The sequence below is a fragment of the Canis lupus genome, chromosome 30 (genome assembly GCF_003254725.2).
Source record: "Canis lupus dingo isolate Sandy chromosome 30, ASM325472v2, whole genome shotgun sequence".
In the NCBI taxonomy this organism is placed as follows: domain Eukaryota; kingdom Metazoa; phylum Chordata; class Mammalia; order Carnivora; family Canidae; genus Canis; species Canis lupus.
The window spans coordinates 31,245,327-31,264,776 of record NC_064272.1 but is presented as its reverse complement, the minus strand read 5'-3'; the positions used below and the strand labels follow the sequence as shown (position 1 = coordinate 31,264,776).

The 19,450-nt window shown below is 52.1% G+C and overlaps 1 protein-coding gene across 1 annotated transcript in view; it reads right to left on the bottom strand.

Moving 5' to 3' along the window:
• Positions 1-16,967: 16,967 nt before the first annotated feature.
• The window catches only part of SMAD6 (SMAD family member 6), a 75,165-nt gene continuing 72,682 nt past the window's right edge, over positions 16,968-19,450 (bottom strand). The window contains exon 4 of the mRNA XM_025472399.3: positions 16,968-18,959. Within this exon, the coding sequence (XP_025328184.1) occupies positions 18,415-18,959 (545 nt within the window). The 3' untranslated portion in view covers positions 16,968-18,414. The remainder of the gene's footprint in view (positions 18,960-19,450) is intronic.

Sequence of the window (19,450 nt, the reverse complement as noted above, 5' to 3'; positions counted from 1 at the left end):
AGCCTGGTGTCGCTCTAAGCATGTTGCATGTGTGACCTCATTTAACTCTCATGACGTTCTATGGTGGGTATTGGAGGTTGGGGCGGTGGCTTGTCCAAAATTGTAGTCACCCCGGACCTTCTGCTGCCTCCTGTGGGTGGAGACAGTGTCCCTGGAGCAGCCCTGCCCATTCCCTAGTCTTTTTGGGCTCTGGGGGCTCTGATCCTGGGTCGAGGTGGCTCCTGACTCATTCTCCCCAGAAAGCGTCTGTAAAAAGGCCTTCCTTTGGCTCTGTGTGATCTGGGACAAACCTCTGAGTCCCAGTTGTCTCATTTGTAAGATGGCAGTAATTACACATACCCCACAGAGGCCGTTCTGGAGATTAAATGAGATACCATATAAAAGCATCTAGGCCAGGGCTTGGCATTCAGTAGAAACGCATCGAGTCCATCTGTTTCAAACAAGTCGCCCAGAGACCACCATATGCCAAGTACGTTCTGGACATCAGCGTGGGAGAGGGAACCACCTGGATTTGAATTCTAACTCTGCCATTTGCTTGCCAGGTATCCAGACAGGTCCCTTCACGTGGGTCTCAGTTTCACCCCCCGTAAAATGGGCAGAAAGATATCTAGTTCACAAGGATGATGGACTAATTTAATGAGGTCAGACATGGCATACAATAGGTATTATCATCATTATTACTGTCTTCTAAACCCCCTTCCGCGGCCTGACCTCCAGCGTGCACATGACCCATATGTCTAGAGTAGTGCTACCCCGTAGTCTTGCCTGTGCTGTCCCCCCAGCCCCCCACCAAGGATTTCTTAGTCTGTGAACTGGAGTTTCCGTGCTGAGGCTCAGAGAATCCTCTGTATCCCAAGAACCCCCAAAACAAATCACACATGAATCCGATGCCTGGAAGAGTGAAAAGCAGTAACTCTGGAAGCATCTGTGGGACATGGTCTTCTGTTCTTTGAAGAAAATGTCACCTCTTTGCCAAAACGCTGAAACGAGGGGTGGGGGTTGGCTATGGGGCATCTGGAAAGGCAAGAGCCTCATTAGTCAGGGTGGGGTCCTCTCTGAAAGCCGAGTGAGGGTGAGATGCACCCCATCACCTCCTGAGGACTGTGGGCACCCTCCCCTCCGCCCCTCCTGCCCTGCCAACTCCCACTGCTGCCTACTGCGCCATGGGAGGGCAGAAAGCCCAGTTAGAAAGTCATGCTAAGGACTGGTCATCTAAAGCCACGACATGGGGCTTATAGCAGATTGGAGCCCTCCAGCACTGCGACTTTGCTCCAGGTCCAGCAGACGTGTGCGTGTACGCACGCGTGCGTGCCTGTGTGTACAGTCTTCCCATTATGTTTGGTTGAGTTCCCTTTATCTCAGTACCTTGCAAGGTGGCTACAAGGACCAGGGCAGGCAGGCAGTCGAGTGTGGAAGTGCCCCACTGGATGATACAAAAGTGAGGATTCCCTCCTTGTCATTTCATACAATCAAATTCCAATTAAGCAGAACACTGGCAGTTCTAAATGTTTAATTTAGGTTTAATGCCAAATCCCTTTTGGTGCAACATTTATTGCGGAGAATCTGTTTTTATAATTATATAATTATACGGAAGTTTAACATGACATAATAAAGCTAATACATGCTCACCACAGAAGATTTGGAAAATGTGGGAAAGTGTAAAAAAGAATGTGAAAACCAACCCTAACTCCACAACCCAGAAATATTCATAGTTATGTCCTATATATGTGTGTCAATACCATAGCAGTAATAGGTATGCGTACGTACATCCAATGCTTTGTATGGACCAGGGACTGAATTCAATGCTTGCTGCATCATCGAATTATATAAGATGTACGTATATATGACGTATATGTATATCATCTGTGTACGTAATATGTGTACATGTTATACATAATATATACACATCATCTATATGTATCATATACCCTATGTAGGTTTATCCCCGGCTTTTTATCCATTCGAGCTTATAACATGGTAACTTTTCCAATTAATTAAAAATAATTCTAAAACATGGTATTTTCCTTCATTAAAAAAAACACACACAATTAAGGTAAATAATCCAGAAAAATACAAAGTCGAGGAAAACAAACCCAGTTGCACCTTGATCACCCCTCCCATCCTCCCAGGTGCAATTGCCATTAGCGGCTAAGCATGGATTCATTTGTTTGAATTTTAAGATTTATTTATTTATGTTAGAGAGAGAGAGCTGGAGGAAAGAGAGAAAGAATCGGCAAGACTCCTCGCTGAGCGTGGAGCCTGACGCCGGGCTGGATCTCAGGACCCTGAAGATTGTGACCTGAGCCTAAAACCAAGAGTCCGATGCTCAACTGACTGAGTCACCCAGGTGCCCCCAGTCACACATGAGTTTTAAAGGCTGTGTAATATTTTGTCACATAGATGTGCCATCATTTCTGAAATTCCTTGTAATTGAATATTTAGACTGTTTTAGAGTTTTTGCTACTATAATAATAGTAACAAAAATTCTCAGGAAAGATCCCCAGAGGCAGAATTGCTGGAAAAAAAGGGCATAAACATTTTTCAGGCTTTTGAGCTGTATTGAGAAACTTTTCCTGAGCATCACCCCGTTTAGAGTGTCATCGGCACAGAAGAACATTAATCTTGCTCTACTCGCTTTATCTCGTCGAGCACTATTTTTTTTACGTATACATAGTTAGGGTAAAGCAGTAAGTGAAAAATACCATCTCGCTATTTCAACTGAATCTCTTCTAACGAGGTTACACACATTCTTAGTTACTTACTTTGAAACATAAACTTAAAAAAAAAAAAAGAAAAAAGAACATAAACTTAGTCACTTACATTTTTCTTTTTGCTAATTTTCTTTTCAGGTTCACTGCCTATTTTTTTTTTTCTACTGAGGTTTTTGGATTTTTTTCTTCTTCTTGATTTGCAAGTGCTCTTTACATATTTGTTTTTGTTTTAATTCCATCTATGCTTTGCTTGGATGTCCAGAAGTTCCTGATCTTAAGTGAGCAGATGTATACATCTTTTCCATTACAATTTCTTCCATTACCGCTGTGCTTAGAGAAAGGCCTTTCCCATCCAGAGATCAAAATCACCAACATTTTATCCTAGTTATTTCATGGTTTCATTGTTTTCACATTTTGCAGTCTCATCCATGTGGAATTTTTTCTGCTCTATAGTGCGAGGTGAAGGTGTAGCTGCTCTCTTGATCCCCACCTCCACCACCCCCTGTGTGTCCCAAGCACCACTTCCTTCCCTAGCACAAGGGCACATTGGGAAGTACAGCAGCCCCCGGCGTTCTGCAGCCACCACCTAAAGACACACGCAGGCGCCACATTGTCAACTTCTATTCACCGTGCACCTGAGCCCTCTTCCTCCTGCTGGGGACACAGAAACCAGGAGGACACAGTCACCACCCTCAAGCAGCTCCCAAGCCAGCCGATCAACAGATGATCACAGTGAAATGTGCCCAAGACTTGAATGGGAGGCAAGTCTGGGTGTTGTGCAAGACTCAGCTGTTGGGGTTCACCTGAATAGCCATCAGGAGATGGGTCCCAGAGGAAAGGACAAGTGAGTTGAAGCATTGAGGAAGGAAGACATGAGAGGACACAAAGGCACCTGACAAACAGGTAACCCAAAGGGGTCTAGGTGGCTGGGGCCTGCAGGGGAAGAGACAATCCTCACTATTCGCTATTGTGTGCCATTGTGTCTCCTAATCAATACACGAAATCGTCCCAAGGATTACTACTTGAAATGAACAGGAAGGAGTTTGAGAGTTAAGGCAATGGAGTCGGTGAAGGGCATCTAGGAGGAGGGAACAGCATAAGCCAAGGCTTGGAGTCACAAATCAGTCTGGCCCATTTAAGGAACATTCTTATTTAGGGAAGAGGTTTCCCCTAAAGGGGATGGGAGGGAGGGCTGCAGATCAAGGAGGGCCTTATGCATCCCATAAGGGCTTGGACTTCAGTGGGCAGCCAACAGATAGCTTTCTGCAGGGGAAGGGCTGCATTCTAAGATCCCTCTTGCTGAGGTGTAGAGGGGAACACAAGGAGCTCCTGGAGACCTGCGGAGGGACCCACCATGAGACAGTTGTAGCGATGTCACGGAAAGGTTATGACCTACCCAGAACCATGGTGGTCTGGGGCTGCTCCTTCCAGCCCCTCCTTGAAGAGATAGTCCAGCCTGGGAGCACCTGGCCACCAGGCACTCTGGAAGCCCCCCACAGGCCTCAGGCTCAGAGTACTTGGCTTCTCCGGGGGTGAAAGCCAAGTGCACAAAAAATAACCAAGGAGCCCAAAGGCAACCAGACTGAATCAAGAGCAATCTCAGCCCAAACCCTGGCTCAGTCCCTTACCTCCCGTGAGACTTTAGGCAAGCTCTTGTGAGCCTCATTTTCCACATCTGTAAACTGGGACAGACAGATATATAAAGAGGGTTAGTGAGTGTCCAGGGTGAGCGTTCCACTAGAGAGTGTATGTAGGCTTCCCCCATGTGCGAGGGGCTCAGGCTACGTAAGTACAACCCCACTGCCCTAAAGGAGATGAGTGTTGTAAGGGAAGGGTCTAGAAAAGGCACCCGCTTACTCCACAGGACTGTCCAGGATTTCAGACACAGGAAGGCGGGTGGCATCACAGCTGACAAACGACAGCTCATATGGGAATGCGGACCCAGGCCCTGTGTCTGATTGGCCCTTTCTGCTTTCTTTCCATCCCAGGCCCTCAACCCAGCCCTCTTCTCTCCTCTTGGGCCATGTCTCAGTCCATATCAATGTGCACATCAGTATGTCTAGTTTTCCAAAGCACTTTCTGCTCCTGGGTCCATTAGTCCTTTGCAACCTATCTGGGGTCTTAGACTCATTTCACAGATGAAGAAACAGAGACCATCCTCTCCATGTGGAGAGGTGGTAGCAGGGAGCCCACTGGCTGCCCCATGCTCCCCCAGCTGGCTAAGCCTCCCAACCACGGGGTCCAGAGCCAGGGCACAGGCTGAGAGGCATGAGATTCTATGGACCAAGTGTCCGTGAGTCACCAGAAGAATCCCAGCACCTCGGACAAGAGAAAACTAGTGAGGAACTTGGCAAGCGCGGACACAAGAGCCAGGTAGACCTGGTCTCTAGTAGCCCCACCACTTAGCTGTGTGACCTTAGGCCACGGCTTGACTTCTCTGAGCTTTTGCTTCTCACCTGTCAGGCAGGTATCATCCCACAGATGCCGAAAAATCGCTGTGAGCGTGAAACAAAAGAACTAATTGATGGTGCATTCGTTCTTTATTGCCGTGTAACACATTACCTTGCATTTAGAGGGGCCACCTCCAAACCTAGGCAGTCCAATGTGTCCTGTCTGTCAGCACCAGGCGCCAGGTGGCACTCATCAGCCCCACCGATGCTGGAGTGTGGGGAGAGGGCTGGGGCAGCCATCTGGAGGGGTTGGCACTGGGGCTACCTGGCGCTGCTTCTCATAACGTCTTGGTTTGGGAAGACCATTCAGGAAAACAACTATCAAATCATAGAGCGCCTGGCGGGGGCTGGCTCACCCCGCGGTCTGATACTGAAGGCGCCGGCACCGGAGTGGGAGGGCTGCACGGGCCCTGTCCCTGGTGACGGAGGTCCCCACGTCTCAGGCGCTCCCTTCTCGGGGGCTGGGTTGGTGCTCTTCCTCCGTGGCTGGTGAATCCTGCACTTCAGCTTTTTGTTCATTTGTTTAAGATTTATTTATTTATTTATTTGAGAGAGATTGAGAAAGAAAGAGCAGGAGCGAGTGCAAGGACGGACAGAGGGAGAGAGAAACTTCAGCAGACTCCTCGCTGGGCCTGGAGCCCGACGCGGGCCCCATCTCACCACCCTGAGCCGAAACCAAGAGTCGGACGCCAAACCGACTGAGCCACCCAGGCGCCCCCGCTCGTCACCTTTTTTCCAATCACATCTATTTGTACCCAGACCTTTCTCTCAGAAGGATCAGATACAAGAGCGACAGGGCGTTTTTATGATATTTAACCGGAATTCAGTTTGCACCCTCCTTTGGCCAGACTCCCAAGCAGAGGTTTCGTTAACGAGGCTGGTTGTTCGGGGAATGTGAGAAGCAGCATGTCTGGGAATGGTTAGGGTGGACGGCAGATCCTCAGACTAGGCTTCAGGAAGCCCCCGCTCTTCTCATCCTGGTCATTCCCCAGCGGGTGGCGGAGCAGATGATCCCTTTCTGGGGACAGTCACAGTCCATGACCAACCTGCCTTAGGAGTTCGGACCAAGAGGAGGTGAGGTCAAATTGAGTTGGGAACTTTGACTCGCCAAGACCATTCCTGCGAATGGAAGGGAGCAGGAAAGGTCATCAGATGTCTTGACTGTCAGCTCTTTGTGGAGGGTCCTCCTGGAGGGCGAGGGACACGGCTGTCACACTGTAAATGGCCCAGAAAGCTGAGACTATGACACAATTAGTTTCAAGGGCCACAATGGTGTGGCTGGAATTGGTTGGCTGATCGGCCTTGAATATCACCTCTGTAAGCTAGAAACGTGCCAACAGCAAGGAGGCACCACCCAGAGCCACAAGACGGGGTCAAAGTTTCAGGGCAGTGAATCTGCCTCAAGCAGGCAGGGACCGCGCCCCCTGCGAGTGGGCCAGGTCAGCTCTTGGCAAGAGTTCCAAGGCCGGTGTGTGGTGGAGAAGCAGTCTCTGAGGGTAGGAGTCTGGCCACCTCTGGTAGGATGCTAGGTCCCGGCAGCGACGGGGGTGGGGGTGGGGGTGAAGTCTGGGCAGGGCAGACGTGCGGCAGGTCTCATCAGGGAACACGCCCTAACCACGACATCTATGGGACTGACCCACAGGCTTCATTCAGCATTGTCAACCTGTTCCCATAGCCTGTGACCCTGTGGAGGGGTGTCTTCAATCTACCAGCCTGTAGTTTCCTGAGTGATGGATGACACAGCCAGGTCATCGGCCCAACCTAAAGGACAGGAAAAATCCACAGGGCTTCATCCAAGGGAGTGGCTGGAGCTATGAGAACAGTCTTGACTTCTGCCCATGGAGCAGAGTGACAGGTGCCCCCCATTTTTGGTTCTGCAGAGCTGGCGCAGGTTGAACAGCCACAGCAGTCAGGGGACACCACTGGGACAAACCTGACCTAAGAGTCTTTGGGTCTCGGGCACCTGGGTGGCTCAGCGGTTAAGCATCTGCCTTTGGCTCCAGGGCATGATCCTGGGGTCCCGGGATCGAGTCCCAGGTCGGGCTCACTGCAGGGAGCCTGCTTCTCCCTCCTCCTGTGTCTCTGCCTCTCTCTGTGTCTCTCATGAATAAATTAACAAAATCTTAAAAAATATATATATTAAGAATCTTTGGTTTCCTCTGGGAGTTTGTGTATCTTGGGGTAATTTCCCCAAGAAGTCAACATTCCCTGATGGCAGCAGGACCCGCCAATAGGCCTTTTCTTGTGTCTGAGTGGGTCTGAAGTTGGCACGATGGCCGGTGAGAGGGGCTGGCTCATGATTCTTCCTCAGCCACCCTCTTGTCTCCCCGTGAGCCAGCCAACGTTCTAAGAATCCCTTTGGTTTCTGTCCACAGCAGCCGTGGGTTTCCCTCCCGGGCCCCGGTGTGCGTGCCCATCTGTCACTGCCATCTGAACAGCAGCAGCCCCTCTGGCCCCGGGGCAATCCTAGCAGCAGCTGTTTCCACGGGGAGCAAATGAGACTGGCCATAGACTGCAAAAGAGGTGCCACCACCCAGGAGAGTCAGCCACCACCAGGACACAGTTTGGGTCACTCTCTGCACCTCTTCCCCGTGCTCAGCCTGCAACCGCCTCTCCAGTTCCTTCTGATCAGAAGGCAGAGGGTCATTTACCATTCATGGGGCTGTATGATTTGGTCAACATGCTTGCTACTGATTTTCATGGATTTCCCTCAAAATCCCATTAGCTATCTTGTGAGGCCTCGGCTTTCCTCTTCCAACAACCCATCTTTGTCACTGTCAAGAACTCTGGGGATCTGAGATTTTACCCTATTGATGACATAACAAGTCTGCTTGTCCCCTTCCTGGATGCTGGCCGAGGACCCAAGATTCCTGAGTCAGAGACAACAGGTTTCTACGACTCATGGCACAGAGAGTAGCAAGAGCGCCACACTTGCCTTGGCTTCCTTGTGCAAAGACAGAGGGTGACACTTGCACACTTGGTGGGGTGCTTTATAGGGGAGGAACCCAAAACTTTTACTACAGTGGGTGGTCACCAGGCCTGCCCTTTGCACAAAGGGGCATCTTCTAAGGCTGTTGGCTGTCATGCATCCTTGGATTCTAGAATGAAGGAAGTCAGTGCCTTTGTTTGCAAGATTTCCAGAGAGACCCATGGAGACTTGTCTCCCAACGCTACATGCTTTCTCATTTGGTCTCTACGTGGTAGAGGACGCCCTCACCATCTCACGTATGAGAAGAACAAGGCCCCAAAGAAGCACAGAAGGTGCCCGAGTTCACAGAGGCTGGGAAACGGTGGAGGCAGGCTTCAAACCTTTGTCTGCAGGCTTCCACTTCTGTCCACAGCTGGCCCTGCATCCTCCGCGGCAGCAGCCCTGTCATAAGGCCTGACGGAGAAAGTGGCGAAATCTCTGTGTTTTAAGATGGTCGTTAGTGGCTCGGTGGACTTCGGATCCTAAATACCCCCTCCCTCTCCAACCCTGGCAAATTCAAGAGCAGACTTACTTCAAAGGCCTGTGGCTTATTCTGATCCCTTGGGGGCCCACCCCCAAGGCCTAGAAGCTGTCACAGAAGATGTGTGATGACACTGCCTGCTTGGGCTGGAGCCAGGCCAGCCAGAGTCCTCCCCTCGCTGAGCACCCCTGGGACTCTCCAGGCTCGGACTCAGACAGAATGGGATCCCAAATATGTGAACTGATGGTTCCTCAACTTAAAACCCTGTGCGGCTCAAGTTGGCTCTTCTTCCCTGTAAACCATGGTGGGGACACTCTTAGCAGGGCTAGGGCATGGCAGAGATCCTGACCGTGGTCCCACAGGAGGCCAAGTGGTCCCAGGGGTCAGACCTCAGCCCCCCGAAGCCCCAGAGTGCGGAGAGCCCAGGAGACAGCCAAGGCCTGTTACCACGGCAGGCCCGGCGCCACTCGGCTTCCTGGGGGTCTGTTGTGGTTTTTGACGTTCATTGACATTATGTTTGAGGCAGCACAAAGCAGAGGGTTCTTAAAGAGTCAAAATAGCTGCTGCCGGGGCCAGGAATGGAGCCATCCCCGCTGCATGGGTAGAGGAGGATAGGAAACCGGGAGTGGGCGAGGTCACTGTTTCCAAAGGATCTACTTCCTACACGTGAACTTAGAAAACACCAGAATGGGGCACCTGGGTGGTCAGTCTGTTGAGCATCCGACTCTTGGTTTCGGCTCAGGTCGTGACCTCAGGGTCCTGATCTTAGGGTCATGATGTCATGGTCATGAGACTGAGCCCTGCTTTGGGCTCCGCACTCAGTGGGGAGTCTGCTTGTTCCTCTCCCTCCCCCCGCCACTTCCCCCATGCATACTCTCTCTCTCAAATAAATAAAAAATAAATAAAATCTTAAAAAAAGAAAACACTGGGCAGCCTGGGTGGCTCAGCGGTTTAGCACCGCCTTCATTCCAGGATGTGATCCCGGAGACCCGGGATCGAGTCCGGCGTCGGGCTCCCTGCATGGAGCCTGCTTCTCCTCTGCCTGTGTCTCTGCCTCTCTCTCTCTCTCTCTGAATAAATAAATAAAATCTTAAAAAAAAAAGGAAATCACCAAAATGCTGCCCATCTTAAGATCATTTTTAAAAAGATTTTATTTATCTGAGAGAGCAAGAGAAAGAGCATGAACACATGTGCGCACGTGGAGGGGCCGAGAGAGAGGGAGAGAGAATCTCAAGCCGACTCCACACTGAGCTCAAAGCCTGTCATGGGGCTGGATCCCTAAGACCCTGAGATCACGACCTGAGCCCAAACCAAGAGCCAACGCTTAACCAACTGAGCCACCCAGGATCCCCTCAGACAATTTAAAGAACTTGACCAACACTGCGTGACCTATGGAAGAGAACTTTTCTCTCTACAAAAGATCACGCATGGGTATGTTTCTGTTAAAACAATAAGAAAGTACATTTAGGGCTGTGTGCACGCATGCAGTGTTGTTTGTGTGTTTTTCTAGGCATTCCTAAAGCCACATTTTGTTCATTGCTCGGTGATGAGAAATAGAAAGCGAAACTATTAAAAATAAACATTTCCAATTTGCTGGTTCAAACAAAACTGACCAGAAAAGAAAAAAAAAAAAAAAAGCTGGCGACAAACATAATATTTTAAAAATTCAACAAATGCTGAATGTTACTCACTACAAACAGGCCCTATTCTAATTGCTTCACAAGTGTAAACTCATTTAATTTAATCTTCCTAGCCACCCCATGAGGTGGGTATTATTTTTATGTCCATTCTAACAAACGTCAAAACTCAAAGACTTTAAGTGACTTGCCCAACACTTAGCTGGAGGCAGAGCTGGGCCTGGAGCCCAGGGAGTTGCCTTCAAAGCCTGCATGCTCAGCATGGAAAAGTCAGGTTCAGAAGTTCTGCAGGGGGTAGGAACACCATCTCAAGATGGGAATCCTAGCTCGGACACCTACTAGCTGTGTGACCTTGGGCAACTTCCTCAACTTCTCTGAGCCTCATCTAGCACACAGGGATGAGGATTAGAAGCAATGATACAAAGTGCATAGAACATAGCACATCCCTCAGTAGGTGGCAACATTATTATGACTATTGCTAAACAAAGTAAGTGTTCTGTTACTAGGGACTGTCCCAGGGCCTCTCAGCAGGTCCAATCTGAAAGTCCGCCCCAGCTGCCCCTCTTGGGACATAAGATTTTGGGGTGAGCAGCAGGGGCTCTGTAGAGGCACCATTGAGCCCTCTAGTTTAGACCTTTTGTTTCCCAGGGGAAACAGGCCCAAAGGGGAGCTCACAGCACACTCAGCCAGGCCTCCTCCAGGCCACGGAGGGTCACATTAAAAACCATCTGCCCTGCACCCTGATGTTTCTAGCAGCAATGTCCACAGTAGCCAAACTGTGGAAGGAGCCTCGGTGTCCATCGACAGATGATGATAAAGAAGCTGTGGTCTATGTATACAAGGGAATATTCCTCAGCCATCAGAAACGACAAATACCCACCATTTGCTTCAAAGTGGATGGAACTGGAGGGTATGATGCTAAGTGAAATAAATCAATCGGAGAAGGACAAACATATGGTCTCATTCATTTGGGGAATATAAAAATTAATGAAAGGGAATAAAGGGAAAGGCGAGAAAACGAGTGAAAGTATCAGTAAGGGTGACAAAACATGAGAGACACCTAACTCTGGGAAACGAACTAGGGGTAATGGAAAGGGGAGGTGGGCACGGGGTTGGGGTGACTGGGTGACGGGCACTGAGGGAGGCACTTGGTGGGATGAGCACTGGGTGTTATACTATATGTTGGCAAATTGAACTCCAATAAATAAATAAATAAATAAATAAATAAAAATAAAAAACCATCTATCTCTCCAGTCGCACATTCAGGAATTCTGGGCATTTTTTTAAAAAAGATTTTATTTATTTATTTATGAGAGACACAGAGAGAGAGGCAGAGACACAGACAGGGGGAGAAGCAGGCTCCCTGCAGGAGCCCGACGCGGGACTCCATCCCAGGGCCCTGGGATCACGCCCTGAGCTGAAGGCAGATGCTCAACTGCTGAGCCAGCCAGGGATCCCCAGAAATTCTAGGCATTTTATCTCTATTCCACTAGCTTCACCACGAGCTGCTCTGAGAACAGTCAGCGAGGCTGCGAGGCTGTTCTAGCCTGTATCCCTGGTGATGGGGCCTTACAGGACGGCCCCTTCCCGGGCACCTTCAGCCGACCCCCCGACCGGGCCAGGGGAGCACACAGCTTCCTCTGGGTCATCTGGCTGCCAGAAGTCGGCAAAAGCCTCAAAATCCCCGGGTGGAGAGTTTTAAAACTTTGTCTTCATTTCCCTGTTATTACACAGCATAAGGATCAGAATAATGAGAATGCACTCAAGGCCACAGAACTGTGCATGTAAAAAAAACTATTAAAGTAGCAAATGTTACATTACTCTCACTTTGCCGCAATAACATAAAGAAAGGGTTTGGGGAAAATGAAACCATTCTAGAAGTGGTGGTGATAGTTGTACAACAGTGCAAATGTCCACAAGGCCTCTGAACTGTATCCTTAAAAATGGTCAGTCTAGCCCATTATATGTAATGTATATATTTTACCACAAATAAAAACAAGCAAAATAAAAAATGATCTGCGCCTCTGCCTTCTTGCCTCTCAATTACTTTGCTCAGGCCAATGCTGGCTTCGCAGAAGCCCCTGCAGCATCGCTGAGAGGCCAGCTCTGGATGGAGCTCCAGGTCATGGGCTTGGCCTCCACTGGCCACTGTCTTGCTGTGTGACCCTGGTTAGCATGCTGCCCCTCTCTGGGCCTCAGTTCTGTGACAGTGATGGAACTAGATGCACTCTGAGGCCTTTTCAGCTTGGATGTCCTTTGAGTCGATATCCTAAGAATTTGGGGGATATCTCTTTGATGGCCTAAGATAAGGATGAGTGAGGGTTCTCAGGGGTCTGTAAGGAGGAGCCAGGTGGCGTTGTCATGGAGACACATGAGAACAGTAAACACACCCCCCTCTGGAGGCCCTCTTGGTCCTTTAGAGTTTATAAAATGTGCCCACATCCATTACCTCTGTGACCCCTTTATTCCACAAACAGCCAGGGTGTCTGTGCTCAACATGGGGCTGACCCGGTGCCATAGGGGGGCAAATGGGACAAGAGACAGCTCTGGCTTCCAGGAGACTCCCTGGAAAGAAAAAGGGGACAATATGGCCAGAGCTTGGACTGGGCAGATGGGGTCATGGCAGGAGGAGGAATCAGCTTGGGCAAAGGCCCAGGGAGAGAGGTCTGGAGTGTGCCATTTGAAGGGGGTGGGCCAGGTGGAGCTGGGGCATCGCCAGACTCCCTAGGGCCCCCCAGGCACTCCAAGAGGCGATTCTCTATCCAGAGGGTGCAGGGGCATCAGGGAGGTCACCGTCCTGCAGAGGCGGGGCACTGCCACACCGGGTGCACAGCATCACTGCAGGTGGACAGTAGGTTGGAGCAGGCAGGAGGGGGGCAGGAGGCCCGGCTAAGAGGCCACAGGAGGGGATCCCCGGGTGGCTCAGCGGTTTGGCGCCTGCCTTTAGCTCAGGGCGTGATCCCGGAGTTCCGGGATCGAGTCCCGCGTCGGGCTCCCCGCAGGGGGCCTGCTTCTCCCTCTGCCTGTGTCTCTGCCTCTCTGTGTGTCTCTCATGAATAAATAAATAAAATCTTAAAAAAAAAAGAGGCCGCAGCAGCTGTCTGGGGAGGCCCTTGCGTCCCCGACTACAGATGTCCCAGTGGATGGTAGACTTCCTTTCTCACTGAGGCACAGAGGGCCACACGGGTCGGGGGATCGCCCAATGCCAACAGCAAGTCGAGGGGTCTGGATCCGAGTTCTTAACACTCGCTCACCCCCAGCCAAAGCCTTCCTTACCGCCCCGAGCTCTGTGCCAGGCCCCAGATTATACTAGTGACTCTAATTTGTAAGTGTCCTTGCTGAGAGTTTGATCCATGTCGGTTCTGAGTGCCAAGCACGCATTCATGCAGTCGTCCTCCCAGCAATCCTAGGAGATGAACACTCTTATTAGCATTCAGATGGGGAAACTGAGGCACAGAGGTTAAGTAACTTGCCTCAGCTCACATAACTGGTAAGCAGCGGTCAGAATTCGAACAAGGCAGCTGCAGCCACTAAGCCCCCTGAACCGTGTGTGGGGGGAGGACGGGAGTGGAATGGGGGCTTCCAGAACAGGGGAGTTCTCGGAGGGGAACAGAGGTACACGCCTGCCCTCCGGAGCACCGATGGAATCTGCCCGAATACACGGGAAGTAGCCTGACCAGGAGACCTGAGACCTGAGGTTTAGGCTCAGCTCGGCCCTGAATTTGCTGTGTGACCTCAGGCTCCTCACACCCTTCTCTGGGCCTTGGGTTTTGTCACCTGAAGCAGGAATCAAGATCTCCAGCCCCCCACTTGCCTTTTTTTTTTTTTAAGATTTTATTTATTCATTCATGAGAGACACAGAGACAGAGAGGCAGAGACACAGGCAGAGGGATAAGCAGGCTCCTTGCAGGGAGCCCGATGTGGGACTTGATCCCAAGACCCCAGGATCACGCTCTGGGCCCAGGACAGATGCTCAACCACGGAGCCACCAGGTGTCCCGCCCCCCTTTCCTAGTTCTGCTTCTCTCCCTCCTAGATCAACCCCCCCCACTCCCCTCTACACCCCCAGACACTAAGGTAGGGGAGGGTGGAGCTGGGGTTTCTGTGGAACGGAGAGAGGTGGCGGTGGAGGGACTCGCCCATCTCCAAAAGCCTAGTAATGGCAGGAAATCCCTCCCTCCTCGTTCCAGGCCTGAGCCTGGGTTTGGAGGCGGTGAGGCCCCCCCTCTCCGCCCTGGCTTCCCAGGGCCCGTGGGGACCAGGCTCCCACCACACTCTCCGGAGACCAGGCCTTGTTTAGAAAGTGTCTCCTTTAAAGCCTGAGTCACTGGGTCCCTGGGTGGTCTGGGGGAAACCACAAAGTTACTGCGAGTACCTTACTGTGACTGGGGGAGAGGGGACGGGGTGGGGGGAGGGGGGCAGGCCCCGCCGCCACTCTGTGACCTCGGCTACTCAGCCTCTTATGTCTGGGACTCGGTTTCCCCACCCGTAAATGGAGGGGCTGGAGGTGGAGTCTCAGGCCACCCAAGGACCTCGGAGCAGTCTGCAGCCTTGGGATGGGGCTGGGACAAGAGCTGGGAGGTTGATGGTCCGGGGCCCCAGATCAGCCCCCCGTGCTGGCACACTGTCCCTGAGGGTCAGGTCCACTCCCGCTAAGCCGATGACATCCAGCACCCAGGAGGAGCCCCCAGCTGGCCCCTGACACAGAGGGCTTGTTCCGTCCTCCCGGAGTTTGAGCAAATGACAGCATTTGTGCAAGCCTCAGTCTTTCCATCTGCAAAGGGGGCATGGCTGAGACCCTGCCCGCGGAGGCGCTCCTGGACACCAGGTGCACGGTTCTGAGCGTGTAGAAAGGGCTCACAGTGCCTGTTGCCAGTTATTGACTTGAAAAGAAGAAAAACCCAGGGACTCCCCGCTCACCCTCACGTGGAACAGCTCAGCTCTGCTCAGTGCTCGAGAGGAGGACCAAGGCCTGGACAGTACTGGACGGCAGAGGGAGTCGGGCCTCTGGGAGGCGCAGGCCTGAGAGCGGTGGGGGAGAGTGAGAGGGTGTGGCCTGGCAAGGGAACCAGGGGAAAGTTGTCCTTGAGGAAGAGCATGGCCTGTGAGGCTGAATTCTAGAATTGACGTCATCCAGCCAATTGGGCACCCTGAGAATCCAGAAGGTGGCAAAAGGGTGTCCCTATCTGGTCTGCACAGAGTAGATCCGGTGGTCGGGGGTAGGCAATCCGGGCACATCCAGACATCCATGAGTACGGGATTGAGGGGAGCGCTTCCCTGCTCTGGGCCTCAGTTTCCTCATCTATGAAATGGGAGAGTTGATTCCTATCCCTCTTGCTCCCTGATAAAGGGTTTTGATGATTACTTCCACACCCTGGCATCGTGGGGTGACTGGCCACTTCCTCTGAGAGTGAAGAGTCCCTCTCGAGTCTGGCGTTGGTGAGCACCGGGTGCTGGGGAGCCAGGCTGGGTGCAGGGCTCAGCCTGCTCATTCGGCCTGCAGCCTAGCCCTCCTGCTGGGAAGCCCTTACAAGGAGCTTTCTAAAGGCCCACAATGATCCCCTCCCTGGCCCACTCAGAAACCAGCCCCCCTCCCACCTCCCACCTGTCACCCCAGCTCCTTGTCCTGACATGGGAGGGCTCCAGCCTCCCTCTCCCGTCCCAGCCCCGTATTACTAACAGCGGATACGCACTGATGATGGACCAGGAACTGTGTGATGTCCTTATTTCTCCCAATTTGAACCTACTCCCCAGGCAGGAACAATCCTATCCCCGTTTTATACCACCTCATGGTAACACCGAGGCACGTTGGGAGGTCTCTGGAGTCACTCTGTAGTGGCAGACACAGGATTTGAACCCACGCAACCTGGCTCCAGAGCACGAGTGTCTGCAGACTACCTTCCCCTGCCTCCTGGGTGTTCCATGCAATGGACACCCCATGGTTTCTTCCATTCCCATGGCGTCAGCCCTTTGCTCCTGTCCCCTCCGCCACCCTTAGCCTGTCACTTGCCTGTGAGGACCAGGGCCCGAGAACCGGCTCCTTATTCCATCTCACACTCTGCTAACTGCCCGAGTCCGAAGCAGCCCCCACACCGACCCCACACCGACCCCACACCGACCCCACACCAAGAATAGCCCAGGAAGGCAAGCATCGCCGGTGGGCACCTTCAGGACAGGGCCTCGGTGTGCGGTCCCCGGTGCGTGCAGCAGCTGCCCGTGCCAGAGGCGCAGGAGGCCTGGGTGCGGCGACAGGATCAGCCGGGGTGGGGACAAGACTCCATCGGGAAGTAACTTGGGGAAAGAAAGTAAAATGGTGTATTTCTCAGGGGATGCGGTGGCCACGGTCCCCCGCCCCGTGCCATTCATTCTCTCGTGCTCCCTCCCTCGTCGTTCGCAGGAGTGGGTCTCGGGATCAGTAGACTCTGGCGAGGAGACGCACGTCACTTTCGAGGTAAGGGGATAAAGGACGGCGGCTGCCCTCTTGGTCTCTCTCCTTTGGACCCTTTGCTCTGGGGGAAGCCACATCACGAGTGGTGAGGGACTGAAGCCTCCAGCCCACAGCCCCGTGAGGGAGCGTGGAAGCGGGTCGTGGGGCTGCAGACAAGCCTCAGATGCCTGCAGCCCTGGCCGACAGCTCGACTGCAGCCCACGGGACCCTGAACCCCAGCACCCCGCGAGCCCTCCTGCATTCTTGAACACAGAAACTGAGAGATAAGAAATGTCAGTTTCAAGCTGCTCCGTTTTAGGAGGATTTATTACGCAGCGACAGATAATACACACGACTTCTCAGAGCATTTAATATGCTAATGTAAATCTCCAAGAAAGAAGATATACAATGTGACATTCCCCTTAGTTATCTGGCCAAGGCAGCCTTTCTTTCTCTTTTTTTTTTTTTTTTTTTTTTTTTTTTTTGAGTTTTCTCAAGAGAGAAAACTGCTTTAATATGGCTCTGGTCCTACCATTAAATGTGACTTCTAACCCTGATCTGTTATGAGCTAGTCATTTGCTCTTCTAGAATCTCAACTCTCTTCCCTTTTATAGAGTAGAAAGAAACAACCTGCCTTTGCGTGAATCCTAAATACAACCCCCATGGCCTAGTTCTGAGCTCTTTGGTGAGGGGTGGGAGAGTGGCTTGTCTAGGTCCCAAAGGAGCTTCACCCTGGGACTCGGGTGGGTTTTTTGAAGGTGGCAGGTGGGCTCAAGGACCTGTCTTTCTTTCTCAGGCCATTTCCCCAGAGTGGTGAGAGTTAATGTCTTCTGGCTTGTGCACAGTTCAGAGATGGGAGGCATGGACCTGAGCCTCCTCCATCAAACTGGCAGAGCTTACTACCCAGGATGGGACTACCCAGGATGGGTTAGCTCCCCCCACCCCCCGGCCCCCTGCCCCAATCCTGAGGACACAGTGGGGCCATGGCAGGAGGGTGCATCAGAACCTTCTCTGACCTTGACAGTAAACACATGCGCTTCCTTCCTTCTCAATCTATCACTTCTACTCTTTACCTGGTAAAAGACTGAAATCAAGTTTCAGGATGCTGGATCCATAGGCCAGAAACCCACTGAAGCCCTGCATGCCCCCTCTTTGTTAAAAAAGAAGACATTAAAAAAAAAAAAAAAAGCTATAATGCGAATACTTTATTATCAACGAGTGACTGGTATTAGTTTTTTGTTTGTTTTTTGTTTGTTTGTTTTTTTTTTGTCTGGGCATGAGATTTCAAAAACCATACACCAAACCCAGGCTCTTCCACCTAGCTCTGCTGTATCATTTCCTTTAAAAAAAACAAAAAAAAACAAAAACAAAAACACACACACACACACAACGAAACAAAAACAAGACCAAAACAACAAATAATAATAATAATAATAAAGCAGAGGAGGAAGGAGGAGAGGAGAGAAAATATATTTGTATTGAAAGAATGATAAGCCAAAGTGCGTCTTTCTTTTGTCCATATACACACATTGCACCATACATAAATAATTACATTGTAAAAATGACTCCATAATTACAAGTATAATATATATTTCCATATAATATATAAAACTTTATATTAAATCTAGGTAGATGATATTTGGGGGAGGGGAGGGGAGGGGGGTCTCGTCCGTGGAGGGAAGGGGGGCTGTGTCTCTGGGCAGGGGAGGGGGGGGGCAGGCCGCTGCCTCGGTGGCCGCCACTATCTGTGGTTGTTGAGGAGGACCTCGAGCCAGCAGGGGCAGGAGGTGATGAACTGCCGCGAGTAGCAGGGCCCCCAGCCCTTGGCGAAGCTGATGCGCACGCTGTTGGGGTCGTAGGGGCCGTCGGCGGCGTCGGGCTCAGGCCCCTGCTGCAGCAGCCCCGAGCGCTCGAAGTCGAACACCTTGATGGAGTAGCCGGGGGGCACCTTGCGCACCACGAGGGCGCGGCCGCCACCGGGTGCATCGAGCGTCGGGGAGTTGACGAAGATGGGGTGCTCGCCCCGGTTGTAGGCCCACACGCCGTCGGGCTCCTTGCTGAGCAGGATGCCGAAGCCGATCTTGCTGCGCGTGCGGCGCACCGACTCGCTGCGCGGCTCCAGGTTGAGCTGGCCCAAGCAGAAGCCGCTGCCCTGAGGTAGGTCGTAGAAGATGCTCACGGCCTGGTCGTACACCGCGTAGAGGCGGCCCACGCGGGTCCGGTGCTCCCAGTAGGCCACGCTGCACCAGTGGCTCGGCTTGGTGGCATCCGGAGACATGCTGGCGTCTGCGGGGCAAGCACAGGGCACGGGGTGCGGGGTGGGGTTAGTGGGGGGCAGTGGGGGGCAGTGGGGTGCAGGTGCACGGGGGGAGAGGTGAGGAGCAGGAGTGGCAGGGTGGGCTGCAAGGGGGGGACGAGGGGCGGAGTGGGGGCTGTTTCCAGCATCGGGTGTGCAGAACAGCCCTGTCCCCACGTGAGCGAAGGAGGAACCGAAGGCCGTGTGTGAGCTCACAGGGAGGGCGAGTCACCCACTGTGTGCTCGCTGCCCCGGGTACACAAACACAAACCACACCCGGCTCCTGCCTGGAGAATTTTCCAAGCTCAAGCCAGCAGGGGCGGGACAACACCCCCCCGCCTTGTCACCCCTCTGCCCCACACACCCAAAGGAGGGGCCGAACACCGTGCACCCACAAGGTTGCAGGTGTTGCACACTGCACTTCTGACTCTACACCTGACCTCACTGGGTGTTCAATCACTCCACGACGAAGCCACCTTCT